We start from the raw sequence: 15,124 nt of genomic DNA on the forward strand, positions 1-15,124 counted from the left end.
AGGGAGGGAGGGAGGAGGGAGCACCGTCTTCCTGGGCACAAAAGAGCAAGAGGAAGGGCTTAGAAGTGTTGAGCTACTAATGGGAATGTGGGCGACCCTGGCTGATACTTTCCTTGTCAAGCTAAAGTCCACAGGTCAGGCAAGCTGATGTGTGTGGGGGGGGGGGAGGGGGAATCTGAGAAGTACAGAGACAGAGGAAGTAACAGACAGGCCAAACAGAACAAAGGATGGCTCAAAGATGCTGGGGTACCAGAGACCGGAAGGAATACCCAACAGAAGGCAGGGTCGGGGAGTGAGAGATCTGCTGGGGTGGTAACAAGCCTTCCTGGGGCTGCCAGCGATCAGTTCCACTCCCCAATTGCGCCTGAGTGGACTTTGTCACTTCGTCTTTCTGTTCTCTGAATCTGCTTCAGAAAGATATGTTTAATTAGTTCAAGGTCCAGGAAGTCTTGCTCTACTTTATAGGCAGCAGGCACTCTCAGTATCTGTTCTTGAGAGACAGGGAGAGAGGACTGACCATCTGTTTTCTTCTCTTTAGAATATTCCCCATTTATGGCTGACTCTTTTCTATCATTATTTATTTAACCCCCTCTTCCCTCATCCTCCTCTAATCCTCTCCCTGAGATACTCTTCAACCTCTGCCTCCTGCATCCTTCTCCCTTACAAGCACCAGGCCTTGGATTTCTGTACTTTCACATCTCAGATTAGCCCTGCTGTTCCATCATGGCAGGCCAGCGGCTGGCCTGCCAACTGCAGGAGGAGGTGACCTGCCCCATCTGCATGGAAATTCTACAAGATCCTGTCACCATTGACTGTGGGCACAACTTCTGCCTGCAGTGTATCAGTCAGGTTGGAAAAACGTCAGAAAAGATCCAATGTCCTCTCTGCAAACTCTCTGTGAATAAGAATACGTTCAGGCCCAATAAGCTGCTGGCTAGTCTCGCAGAGAAGATCCAGAGTATGGATCCTGCTGACATCCAAGCAGAACAGGAAGACTCAAGATGTCAGAGGCACAAGGAAAAGCTACATTACTTCTGCGAGCAGGATGGGGCGTTCCTCTGTGTGGTGTGTCGTGACTCCAAGGACCACAAGTCACACAATGTCACCTTGATAGATGAGGCTGCCCAGAACTACAAGGTAGGCACCTGGGCCCTTCTCTGTCCCCAGCCCAGCAGAGTAGAGTTCACTGGGGAGGCCCCAGTTGATTGACACCCATTGCTGTACTCTTTGTACTTGAGTTGGCCATTTATAGCCAGGTCCAGTGGGCTCAAAGAATTGAGCTCTAGAAAATGCCAGTCTGTAACCAAAGCAAGATGAAGAATCAGAATAGTATTCTAGGGGCAGGCGAAATGACCCAGAGGGTAAAGGTGCCTGTCTTGACCATTAGGACCCACATAGTAGAAAGAGAAAATTGGTTTGATCCCTGGGACATGCAAAATAAAAGGAGAGAACTCGCCCGTGAAAGTTGTCTTCACACACACACAAATACACACACACACATACACACATACACACACACACACATACACACACACACACCATGGCACTCTGCTGAACTTGCACACACAATTACTAATGTACTAATTTTTAAACATAATTTTCTTATTAATTATTTTATTTACTTACATTTCAAACATTACCCTTTCTGGTCCCCCTCCATGATCTTTCCACCCTATTCCCCCTTTCGTTTTGCCTTTAAGAGGGTAATCCCCTCTACCCATTCCCACCTCACCCCTCTAGCATCCCCTATCTCTGGGGCCTCAAGCCTCCACAGGACCAAACGCATCCCCTTCCACTGAGGCCAGACAAGGCGGTTCTTTGATACATATGTAGTGGGGACTATGGGCCAGCCCATGTGTGCTCTTTGTTAAGTGCAAATTTTAACTCAGAAGGTCTCATTCAAGTCCAGACTCCTCAGGCTATTTATAACCTTCAAGGAATCATTTTTTTCTCTCCCAACCAGTCACTACTAACTTACAAAGCAGAGCCTGAGACATCCAGATAAGCCAGTGCTCTTCTACCACAGAGCTCCATCCCCTGGTTGGTCCTGGCCTTGCCTCTCTGTGAGGCAGATGAAACCGATCTCTTAAAGAATGTGCTAGGACAGATGAGGAGAAGTCTTCCCCTGACAATACCAAAGCGCCATCCAAATGATCATTAGTAGTATTTTCTCAAGTCACTAAAGTTCCATTTCTTTCCATCACCTCCTTGTTCCTATCGAGAGATAGGGGCCAGGGAGGACTGCTAATAATGACATCGGTACCCTGGGACATGTTCCCTGTCTCTCAAGAGTCAGAGCCTGGCTGAAGCACCCTCTCCTTACAGGTGCAGATTGAGTCACAGGCCCAAGATTTGGGGCAAAAGGACAAGAAGATAATTGAAGAGAAAAAACAAGGTGAAGGGGCAATCTGGGCGTTCAGGGTAAGAAATGCTCATTCCAAACACTTCTGGGGAAACTGAGGCATTGCTGATGAAGCTCCTAGCCTTCCTTTATACAGCAAGCAGGAATAAAATCCTGCTGACGTGGTGGTGAGGGGCAGGGCAGAGGGTGCATTTTGCCTGAGCCGTGTTCCCGAGCCAAGCTCCCTAGCTGTGCTAACTATTGCCTGAATGCTGTGCCAGTTCTTCTGCTCCTCCACCCACAGCAGGCTGTGTAAAGAACGCCCACACACTCGCTCACCCAAGCCCTTTCTAACTAGAGACTCACACAGTAAGAAATGACAGAGACTATGACGCCATTGAACATCTCCACCTCATTTTGTTTGCATGTTTTTAAAAAGTTTTATTTTTATTATTTTTATATGTGTGTATATGTATGTGTCTGCATATGAGTAAAAGCCATTCGTGTGAATACTGGAAAAGACTAGAAGAACTGGAATTACAGGCATTTGTGAGCTGCCCTACGGAGGTGCTAGGAACGGAATTCTGGAAGAGTTGAAAGCATTGTTTTATTCGTTTGTTGGTTGGTTTACATCCCAAATGCTGACCCTGCCCCCTGATAATGCCATCACCATCTCCCCAGATGTTGTTGACTTGGCTGGCTGGTTTTTGGTACATCCACGGAAAATTCAGTTATGAAGGCAGTTAAGCTGAAAAGCCTGCCTTCTTTCTTTCTTTCTTTCTTTCTTTCTTTCTTTCTTTCTTTCTTTCTTTCTTTCATTCATTTGTTTGTGGTTTTTTCCCATTGACATTTAAGACAATCTTTTATTTATTTATTTATTTATTTATTTATTTATTTATAGATCTATTGTTTATGAATGAATGCTTTGCTAACATATAATATGTATACCAGATAAATGCCTGGTACCTACCGGTAGAGATCAGAAGAGGGCATAAGATAACCTGGAATAGGAGTTAAGATGGCAGTGAGTTAGTTACCTTGTGGGTTATGGGAATTGAATCTGAGTCTTTTGCAAGAGCAGCAAGTGGTCTAAACAATGCAGACTCTCCAGCTCCTAGACAGAATCTGATCTAGCCCAAGCTAGAAATTGTTATGTAGAGAAAAATAGCCTTGAATTTCCAAGCCTCTGTCTTTCTCCCAGTGCTGGATTACAGGGCTATAATAGCATGCCCAGTTTATACAGTGCTGAGGATTGAACCCAGGGCTTCACCCATGCCAAGCAACCACTCCATCAACTGAACTCCACCCTTACCCTGGATTTTCAATGGTCATATTGTCTGTCTTTTGTGGAGATGGTGGCTCAAGTAGTTGAGCCTGGTCTTGACCTCCTGAAGTGCTGAGATTGCATAGTTGTGCACCAGCACATCTGGCTGGTGGCCTTAAGGCAAATGAAAGCATGCCATCTGGCCTAAATCTGTAAATACTTTGCCTCCCCTTTCCAACAGGTATGCCCAGAAGCTCTTTTGAATTGATCTCAGTGTAATCTTTAAATACTCTTAAAGCATGAGTGGTGCCAGGTGGTGGTGCACGCCCTTAATTCCAGCACTTAGGAGGCAAAGGCAGGTGGAAATCAGGGCTATCCTGTTGTACTTAGTGAGTTCTGGGCTATCTAAGGCTTTATAGTGAGACTCTGCCTAGAAAGAAAAAGAAGGATGGGAATTATGAATTTAAAGGAGGCTTGGAGGACCCTTCTCATGGTCATCTCATATCTGCATCCTCTCCTTCGTCCCCAGGCCCAGGTGGATCTAGAGAAACTAAAGATCCATGAGGAATTCAAGCTTCTGCGCCAGAGACTAGATGAGGAAGAGAGTTTCCTCCTGTCCAGGCTGGACTGGCTGGAGCAGCAGGGAGCCAAGCAGTTGAGACAATATGTCACTGTGACAGAGAAGCAGCTGAGCTCACTAAGGAAGCTCACTAAATCCTTGAAAATAAGGCTGCAATCATCATCCATGGAGCTACTAAAGGTGAGGCCTATGTGAATAAATAGATTCTCTCCTCTCTTTCTCTCTATCTCTATTTCTCTCTCCCTCTCTCTCTCTCTCTCTCTCTCTCTCTCTCTCTCTCTCACACACACACACACACACACACACACACACACACACACACACACACACCAGTTTTCTAAAAGACAGTTAAGAATCTGAGTTACATTATGGTCTAACAGCTCCAAATACCTGGCTCCTCCATGCCTTTTGTTACATAAATCTAAATTTTGAAAAAGCCTATGGGGCTTCCTGAAATGATATAATAGTCAGATACTTTCCTTTGTTTAGAGAAATTTCCCTGACACTCCCTTCAGCGACATCATCCCAACCATGACCCTTATCTTTCTTACTTTAAGGTATCACATTTGATAAAGCTTCTCACCAGGTTTCAGAGAGTAGCCTCTCCTTCCCCATAAGGCTCCATTCTGTCGTCTCCGACATATTGCAGTATTTCTTTCTATAGCTCTTCCACCCAAGGCCCTTTCTCCTAATAAGCCTCATTAAAAAAAAAAAAAAAAACTTTATTTATTTATTTATTTTATGTATACGAGTACACTGTAGCTGTCTTCAGACACACCAGAAAAGGGCATCAGATCCCATTACAGATGGTTGTGAGCCATGATGTGGTTGCTGGGAATTGAACTCAGGACCTCTGCAAGAGCAGTCAGTGCTCTTAACCTCTGAGCCATCTTTCCAGCCCCTTAAGCCTCATTTTTAAAGCATGTTTGGTTTTTTTTTTTTTTAATCACATACTTTCCTGAAATAATCCACCAACTGCTGTTCTTCTTCACCTAACCCAGAGGTCCTCAACCTGTGGGTCATGACCCCTTTTGGGGGTTGAACAACCCTTTAACAGGAGTCACAAAAGACCATCAGAAATATCAAATATTTATTTTACAATTCATAACAGTAGCAAATCTACAGTTATGAACTAGCAATGAAAATAATTTATGATATGGGGGGTCACAATAACATGAGAACTGTATTAAAGGGTTACAGCATTAGGAAGGTTGAGAACCAAAGCCCCTCCTATAACTCAGGTTGCTGAGGTAAGAAGATTGTTGCTAGTCCAAAGCTAGCATGAGCAAAGATCTAGACTGTCTCAAAGAGCTGGGCATGTTATCTGTGGAGGTTTGAATATGTTTGGATCAGGGAGTGGTGCTACTAGGAGGTGTGGCTTTGTTGGAGTAGGTGTGGCCTTGTTGGAGTAGGTGTGTCACTGTAGGTATGTTCTTAGAGACCATCCTCCTAGCTGCCTTAGTCAGTCTTCTCCTAGTAGCCTTCAGATCAAGATGTAGAACTCTCAACTCCTCCCTTGCCAGGCTTGCCTGGATACTGCCATACCCCTGCCTTGATGATAATGGATGGAACCCCTGAACCTGCAAGTCAGCCCCAATTAAATGTTGTTCTTTATAAAAGTTGTCGTGGTTATGGTGTCTCTTTACAACAATGGAAACCCTAACTAAGATAATATCTCACACCTGTAATTCTAGCACATCAGAGTTGGGAGGACTTCCCAGATCACTAGAGTTTAAGGCTAGCCTGGACACACACACACCACCACCACCCCTACCACCACCACCCCACACACACACATGAAAGAAAGAAGAAAAAGAAAGAGAGTCACCAGGTAGTGGTGGCGCATGTCTTTAATCCTAGCACTTGGGAGGCAGAGGCAGGTGGATTTCTGAGTTCCAGGCCAGTTCCAGGATAGAAGACTCGATGCCCCGATGTAGGGGAATGTCAGGACAGGGAAGCAGGAGTGGGTGGGTTGGTTAACAGGGGAGATGGGGAGGGGGAACCAGGGAATTCAGGTTACATTTGAAATGTAAATAAATGTAAATAAATAATGTAAATAAATAAAATATCTAATAAAAATGAAAAAAACTTAAAAAAAAAAGAAGAAAGAGAGTCACACAAAATTTAGAACTTTTTCTTGTTTTTGAGACAGGATCCCCTGCAGCCCATGTGGCCTGGAATGGGTTATTGTTATGTAATCAAGGATAACATCATCGAATCTTCCTGCTCCCTGTTCATGGGCTAGATTTCAACATGTGCCATTACACCCAGCTCACAGTGTAGAACTATAACCTAGGACACATTTGTTACTTAGAAGTATACCTCAAGGCCAGAGAAATGTCTCATTGTGCAAAGGGACAAACCATCAAATCTGAGGACCCAAGTTCCATGCCCAAGATCCACATGGTGGAGGAACAGGGCCAAATCTCCCAAGGTTTCCTCTGACCTCTACCTGTAACTCCAGCTCCAGCAGGTCCAGATATCTCTGGCCTGGTAGGGTACCTGCACTCACACACACAAACCCACACATAGACACACATATAAACACAACTTAAAAATAAAAAAAATAAAATATTTTAAAATAATTATTCTTAAAAAATAATAAATCTTAAAATATAAAATACAATAAAAATATATTTCCATCTGTATTTCTAGTAGTTACATTAAAAGGGAAGGGAAAAGACTCATGCATAGTGGCACATCTTTAATGCCAGAACTTGGGAGCCAGAGATAGGCAGTTCTCTGTGAGTTCAAAGTCAGCCTGGTCTACATGTGGAATTCCAGGCCAAGTAGAGCTACTCTGTTTCAAAAGAAAAATCAGATAAAAGTACATGTAATAAAAACATTTTAAACATTTTATTTAACCAAGTATTTCAAATATAATCATTTCAGCCTGCTTAAACATATTAATGAGCTATTTCATATCCTTGAGTGTTTTTTTGGTTCTAAGTCTTTGAACACTAGTTTGTCTTTTGTACATTTCAATTTAGATGCCAAAGCACGAATTGTGAAGGTAAAATGTAATTAGTTCTACTAAACCAGTAAAGTGGCATTTAACTGAAAGTGTATTTGCAATGCTTTGGTTTTTAAATTTAGGTTTAAAATAGTAAAAATTAATTTTGGGGAGTGATCTGATACACTCTTGTCCTCTCAACACTTAGGAATCAGACACAGAGGGATCATTAGTTCAAGACTATCATCCAGGGCTGGTGAGATGGCTCAGCGGTTAAGAGCGCTGACTGCTCTTCCAGAGGTCATCAGTTCAAATCCCAGCAACCACATAAACAAATAAAAAAACCTATGGGCTGGAGCAGGGGCCAGAGTGAACAGGGCCAGAGCTAGAGGGAAAAGAGAAGGGGGGAAGCCATGGAGAGCCACTCCATCTTTTATTCTGACACTGCCAAGCTGAGCTCCCTGTTTCTGTACCAGAGGCAAAAAAAAAAAAAAAAAAAAAAAAAAAAATTTTTGTTTTTGTGGAGTTTTTTTTTTTAAAACACTTTCTCTTTAATATGGGGGGTGGGGGGGGGGGGGGGGGGGGGGGGGGGCGTTCAGAATGGGATGGAGGAAGAGGAGGAGGAGGAGGAGGAGGAGGAGAGAAAGAGAGACAGAGGTCCAGAATAGAGTGAAGGAGAAGGGGGAGGAGGGGAAGGAGAGAGAGGAGAAGGAGGAAAAGGAGGAGTAGAAGAAGGAGGAGGAGAAAGGAAGGAGGGAAGGAGGGAGGAAGAGAGAGAGAGACAGACAGAGAGAGATGGAGACAGGCAGTAACAAAGAGAGACACACAGAGAGATAAAGACAGATGAGTGGGAACCTCCTCTTGCTTCCTGTGACTCAGGTGAGCTCTGATGTGGTTCTTTCTTTCTTTCTCTTCCAGGACATTAAAGACGCCTTGAGCAGGTATGATGGGCATCCCCAGTGCACTGTGGTTTCTGCTTCACTCACACATACAACACTCAACATAGATCCAAGTGTGTTCACATTCCCCAATAACTTGGCTATAAACTATGAAGGCTGAGATGGGGAAGACCAAGCTATCCACAGTAGCATGTGATCTCTTGGGTAAAGGCACAGGTTTTTCCACCCAGCTTTACAGAAGTCTCCTTCCCAGTTCCTTCTTCATATCAAACCTGTGAGTCCTGGGTTTCCTACTCTACCTCCCTCCCCTTTGCCTTCTCTCTTCTCTGCATCCATCTCCCATCTTCATTTCCATATCTCCTCAAGTCTGATCTCACTCAGTCCCATATTCTAAAAGCTCATTGACTCTATAGTTTTCACTCTGCCTCCACTTCAGGAACCCATCTCCGGCCCTTCCTGCCCACCTTCTACCCCCTGAACATAACACTCAGATAAACTTATCTTCACAGGGGTAAGGAGTTTCAGTTTCTCAACCCAAACCCAATTCCTGAGGACCTGGAGAAAAAACACAGTGAAGCAAAAGCAAGGCATGAGTCCATCATAAAAGCCCTGACAGAACTCAAAGGTGAGGGATCGCTGTCAGCCCCTATGCTCACTGGCCTCGGGATTCTCTCCATCATCACAGACACTGCCTGGGCCTCCCAGAAGCCAAGCTGAATGCTGGGTATCAAAAGCATCAATATCCAGAAATCTCTCGTGCTGCATTGTAACAAGGAATCTCTCAGGTTTAATGCTGTCTGAGGGTGGAGCCCAGGACAAGAACTCTGAGCTATATCCCCAGAGCCAAAGTACCCATAATTTTGGAATTTTTGTTTTATCAGGTGGTGAACATGGAGCTAGATGAATGTTCCCAATTTGGTTCCTGCTAACCACATGTACCCCTGGGCACCAGAATATAGCATTCTCATGTAATGTAGATAAAGAATACACACCGACTCTGAAAGACAATATTAAAATAGAACATCAAATACAGCAACATAAACAAAAGCAAACAGAAATACAGCAATACAAAGTTCTGAGACAGGATCTCATCATGTCGACCAGGGTAGTCTCTTACTAAAGAATTCTCCCTCAGAGGCCCTTGGTCCTGTGAAGGCTTAATGCCCTACCATAGGGAAATGTAGAGAGGTGGGAGTGGGAACACCCTCATAGATGCAGGGGGAGGAGGTGGGATTGGGAGTTTGCCAGAGGGGCAACCAGGAAGGGGGATAAATTTGAAATGTAAATAAATAAAATAACCAATCAAAAATTAAAAAAAAAAAAAAAGAATTCTCCCTCAGCCTTCTGAGTAGTAGGGACTCTAGCACCCAGCACTGTACCCAGGCAGCATGCGCCTTTTATTCTACATGCTGAAATGATATTTTTTAAAATTCTGAACTAAAGAAAGTATATTATTTAAATCCATTGTATTTATTTCTTTTTTAAAAAAATATTTAGTTTATCTGAATGGCTGTTTTGTGTGCATGTATCATATGCATTCCTGGTGCCCTCAGAGGTCAGAAGGAGTGGGAGTGTCAGATCCCCTGGGACTGGAGTTTCAGTGGGTGCTGAGAATTTACTCTGGGTCCACTGATGAAAAGCACTAACTTTTCACCTCCGAGTCATCTCTGCAGCCCCCTTTTTAGTCTCTTTTGAGACACTGTCTGAATAGCCCAGACTCTGGAACTCACTATGTACTGTGGACTGGCCTAAAAGTTGTCATTTTCCTGTCTCAGCTTCCTAAATATCAGCGTGCTCTAGTCTTTTACGTTTTCAAAAATGGCCTTTAGAAAATTCGAAACTCAGTGGTTGATGTTCGTGACTCCTAACGTGTCTGTTCTGCACAGAGCTGTGCTGGAGAGCCACTGTGGGGAGGCCCTAGGGCAGCTATTCCTCTTTGGTGCCTTCTTGGTCCACTGAGACAATGTGAGGAATCCCAGACCCACCTCTCCCAGAAATCAGTGCCTCGAGCTGTGTGGTTCTAGTTCCCTGGTTAACCTCTGTGGACTCTGCATTTCCTTTACTCTCTCCTCACAGACGATATGAATGCCGAAGGGAAGAGAGATAAAAGCGCATTCATGAACAGCCTGAATAAAGAGGAAAAGGAGAGCTGTAAGTCTGGGCTGGTTCTGCTGTTTGGGTAAAATGAGAAATACAAAAGGGGAGATTATCTCCTTATTGGTAGGTTGAGGAAGGTCTAGTGTGTGTGAACACCAATGAAGAACAAGTTTATAGAACAGTTTTATCCTTTTAAATCTAGAGATAATCATAAGATAGTGACACCTTTTCACTAATTAAAAAATATTCAAGAGGAATGGAAATGTATACATTCATTTTTCAGTTCCATAAAGCTTAGCTGGAGGCAGCTCAATCTGTAGTTGGAACTGACCTATGGTCCTGGCTGAGGAGCTGTGACCACGATGAAGTCATCTGAGGTGATTCAGTTATGAGGGTCGCTAGGGTAAAAGCCAGGTTCAGCGGTCAATCCTCCATATGGCTTTTAATTTGTACCTTCTTGTTATCAACCTAAAATTTTCTTTCTATCTTCAATTTCTAGGGAGCCTGTTACAGAAGAATAAGTCAGTGTTGCCCACCCCAGGTAGGATTCCTTCCTAGCACATTGGTCTTCCTGAGGGGGAAGCAAGGGACCTCCAGGTCTGCAAGTCAAAATGTTCTGTCCATTACACAGCTCTGATAGAGCAGGGGAAAGGTAGAGACCAGACCCCAAGAAGAGGTACTTAACATACAGAACACCCTGCATGAATGACTGCTCTCAGCTCCCCTGAGAGATGCAGGGATAAGAAGAGAACAGAGAGAAGAATAAAGGGCTCACCACAGGAGAGAAGGGGTGGGGGGAGAGGACTGTGTAACCGTGAAGACTTCAGGTCCTAGAAATAGATAAACATAGAGTGAGGGGGCAAGCTTCTCACCCACCTCTTCTGCTTCCTAAACTCCACCTTCCCTGGGGAAGTCCTAGCCTCCAGCAGGGGGCCCCTAATGTGGTCCCCCTACTTGGTCCATGTCCCTCCCCCTGTCTCAGGGGCTCAGCAGTGCCTATTGTCCTACTGACCTCTCTTTTCTCCTTTCCTGTCCCCCAAATGTCAGTGAATCAATAAAACTGAGCCCATCTAATGCCCCATTCCATCCTCTTTCGCATTGAGACATCCTTTGTAAGGCAACAGCTCCTTCAACATAACTCTGGAACAAGCCAGAGCCCCTCATGCTAGGTTCCTGGAGGAGGAGCTGGCTGTGAGCCTGAGCTCTGGCCAGCCTCTAGATGCCCCTGAGTCAGCAGATTCCTTACAGAGGAGAGCTGGGGAGAGGTGTAGGCTGCTCTCCTCTGGATGCTGCCCATTTTATTTTCTTGGTTATTTGTGTGTGTGTGTATTTGCACACAAAGAAGGTAAGAGCCACAGAGTGGAGATCAGAAGTCTCTCAATGTGTGTATACATTTATTTCAGTGTGTATGTGTGTGTGTGTGTGCATTTCCCTCAATGCGTGTGTTTGTGTGTATATATATATATATATACACACACATATATATTGCATATATATAATGCATATATATATAGTGTGTGTGTATGTGTTTCTCTTAGTGTGTGTGTATAGTGTGTGTACACTTCTCTCAGTGTGTGTAGTGTGTGTGTGTAGACTCCTCTCAGTGTGGTGTGTGTATGTGTCTGTGTATGCATTTCTCTTGATGCGTGTATATGTGTAGTGTGTGTGTGTATGCACTTCTGTGTGTGTGTGTGTGTGTGTAGTCCTGGAGACTAAATTTGGGATTTGAAAGGGAAATTTTTCCTTCCAGCTATATACCATGAGAAGCTCAAAAGCAGGGGACTGGACAACTTGACTTGAGGCTATACCTCTTTCCTCTTCTTTATCTTCCCACAGTCCCTGTGACCCTGGACAAGTCCTCAGCTGACCCAGACCTCACCTTTTCTCAGGATCTAAAGAAAGTGACCTTGTATATTGTAGCTGGAAAAGCTTCCAATCGGCAGGCAAAACCTCGACCATTCTACCCTTTCCACTGTGTGAGGGGTTCCCCAGGCCTCTCCTCAGGCCGCCAGGTGTGGGAGGCAGAAATCCGGGGGCCCTCAGGTGGGGCATGCATTGTGGGCGTGGCTACAGAGTTGGCGCGAGGGTCCCAGAGTCAAAACGTGAGCACGCAGAGCTACATATGGGCACTGAGGATCTCGCCCTCTGGATGCCAGCCATTCACCAATTGTAAAGCCCAGGAGTACCTCCAGGTCTGTCTTAAGAAAGTGGGTGTCTATGTGAATCATGACTGTGGAGAGGTCGTCTTCTATGATGCCATCACTAGCAAACACATCTATACTTTCCAAACTTCCTTTGACGGGAAGGTCTTCCCCCTTTTCGGGCTCCAAGTTGCCTGCAGCCATATCACCCTGAGCCCTTAGGGCTGCTCGCTTGTGTGTTCCTCAGTCGCTTCCCACCTATCACTCAGGACGGGATGAGACAAAGTGGTAGAAGTGAAGTGTGGCCCTACTCTGACACGCTACACGCCACACAATCACCTGATGTTTCCTCTCCCTGTCTCCCCCAAGTAGAGGAGACAGTGGAATACCCACAAAGACTATACACAAGGTTTTTCAGTGCTGCACTTGGTAGCAGGACCTCAGAAAAGCTTCTGGCTGCACCCTGCTGACACAGGGGTGCAAGGCGCTGTCCAACACACTGGCTGCTGCTTTCTCTACTGTACTACCTGAAACTCTTGTGACTCATCCTTTCCTGAGATCTGAGAACCAGAGGTTGTGCAGAGTCAGCCAGTTCTGTGCCAATGCCCCATTTGTAGATTTGGACAATCTACAATCAAGGATGAAACCTTTTGACATTTCAAAGCAACTTTGTCATCCTGTCTTCTAATTAAAAGCAAAATTGTAAACCACCCTCCATGTTGATTTAAATTTCTAATTTTGTGTTAGGTATATCTATATTCTTAGCCTCATCTGTCCCTCTAGCCTAAGGCTGGTTACCACTGGAATAGGTTAAATGATTGTCAAGGGAACCACACATATAGCATACTACATTTTACAATTAAAATTTTTAATGTACTTTACATTTCTGTAGTGGGGGAGTGTTGCAGGATTTTCCCTGTCCAATTACATTAGTGCAGGCGAGGCATGTGATTGGACAGGGAAAAGGGAGGCAGAGCGAGGAGTTGCAGAGACAGAGAGGTCTCAGGAGGACGGAGAAGGAGAATGGAAGCTGATGTGGTGTTATCAAAAGGTCAGAATTTTTAGGTTAAAGCTTTATTATTATCAATTGGCTCTGAAATTATTTATTGGCATTTTATAAGTTGTGATTTTATTCATACATAAATCTAATTGGTTAACTATAAAAAATGGTTAATTAAGCTTTAAAAGTCTGATTTTACTGGGTTACTGAGTATTGTATTATCAAACCTAGAGGATGGTGGATCTATTTGGTTACTGCCAGTTACAGAGAATTATAGTGGAGAGGGAACTAGAGGCTCACTGGACAAGCAAGCCAGATGCTTCAGGGGCTAGCTCCAGGGAGTTGGCAGTGGCGGCGGCAGGAGCATGGGAGCATGGTCCAACCCCTTGGAGAGTTGGCAGGTTCCATTTTTAATATTTCCAGCAACATTATCATTTATACGAGTTGACTTGGTCATGATGTCTGTTCATAGCAATGAAATCCTAGCTAATACACAGAGCTACACAGAGAGACTCTGACTCAAAATGGGGAGGCAGGTGTACACTCTGTAAATTTCTCATTGGCAGGTATGTTATCATTATATCCTTTGTGTTATGTACAAACCAAATGCTCCTCTACAACCATAACCTACACTGTATACATTGCATTTTCTGCTCTGGCTGCATTTTCTGATTTGTTTAAATACAACAACCTAAGAATGTTTTCTTTCTTACAGTGTTGTAGGCTCCAAGTTGAGAGTAACTGTTCAGGTGTCAGACTGGGTCAAAATAGTTACTTTCAGCTACTTGGAAGCTGCCTGCCAGTTTTCCAGAAAATTGTCTCTTTTGACTGCTGTACTTTAAATATCTTAAAGACATTTTCTTGGGATCATAAACAGTCATCCTGGAACTCACTCTGTCAATAAGGCTGGCCTTGAATCAAGAGATCTACCTGCCTCTGCCTCCCAAGTGCTGGGATTAAAGGCGTGCGCCACCACTGCCTGGCTGATTCTGACTATTCTTTATTATTTTTATTGAAAATTGTTTTTAATCACTGTGAGTCTTCTTACCCACTTTGAAGCCAACTGAAATGAAAGCTGTATTTTTTTTCTATAACTACATGCTATAAATATATGTGTAGAAATGATCTGCCATATAGGATACTGTTTTTCTCTAAGATACTATTTATTTAATATGTTGAATATGTGTTATTTCCAGAGTAGACAGAGTTATGTAGTCATTATTTCTAACGTAAGAAAAGCACAAAGTGAATATATGATATCTCTATTTCTTAATTAGATCTCTTAAGTAGAGTTAGCTCTCCTGGAACCCACAAAGTGGATCAGGCTTGACCTCAAATTCCCAGAGACACTCCTACCGCTGCCTCCAGAGTTCTCTGACTAAAGGCATCCACAAGGCAAACAAATGATTGAGGTCTTCAGGGTAAGAGACACTTCATCACTGCTCCTAGGAAGCAAAATCTTCAGGCCACTAGAGCTCCCTGCCACGCTGAAACTGGAATTTGGAACAGGACAAAGTCCTGGTGACATGGTGGCCAGGCAACCATCTGAAAAGGGGGCAGGAGGAGCTAGACTGGGCTGAGCTTATTCTGAGCTCCAGCTGCTCTGTCACTGGAGCATGGGTGCTATTCGGCTCCTCCACCCACCACAGAATTGTAAGGAAATTCACACTGTCTGAGAACCCAAAGCACAAGCCTGTAAATTATGTTTTACCCTTTCCAGGTATTAAAAGACACTCCTGAGTAGAAATAATAAAAATAAATCTAATGCAAAGATGATATGCATTGTAACACTAGCCAACACCTTCCCAGCATCTGGGGGCAGGTGACTGGGGAGTCGTTGGTTTTCATC

At 44.1% G+C, this 15,124-nt stretch overlaps 1 protein-coding gene across 1 annotated transcript; it reads left to right on the forward strand.

Annotated features, from left to right (window-relative positions):
* Positions 1 to 487: 487 nt before the first annotated feature.
* On the forward strand, positions 488 to 12,987 carry Trim31 (tripartite motif containing 31). The gene is made up of 8 exons (XM_021149168.1): positions 488 to 1,137; positions 2,326 to 2,421; positions 4,135 to 4,365; positions 8,057 to 8,079; positions 8,547 to 8,662; positions 10,114 to 10,188; positions 10,634 to 10,675; positions 11,971 to 12,987. Exons 1-8 carry the CDS (start codon positions 724 to 726, stop codon positions 12,495 to 12,497), a joined length of 1,524 nt encoding a protein of 507 aa, XP_021004827.1. The 5' UTR covers positions 488 to 723; the 3' UTR covers positions 12,498 to 12,987.
* Positions 12,988 to 15,124: the final 2,137 nt, after the last annotated feature.

Source organism: Mus caroli, chromosome 17, assembly GCF_900094665.2.
Source record: "Mus caroli chromosome 17, CAROLI_EIJ_v1.1, whole genome shotgun sequence".
Taxonomy (NCBI): domain Eukaryota; kingdom Metazoa; phylum Chordata; class Mammalia; order Rodentia; family Muridae; genus Mus; species Mus caroli.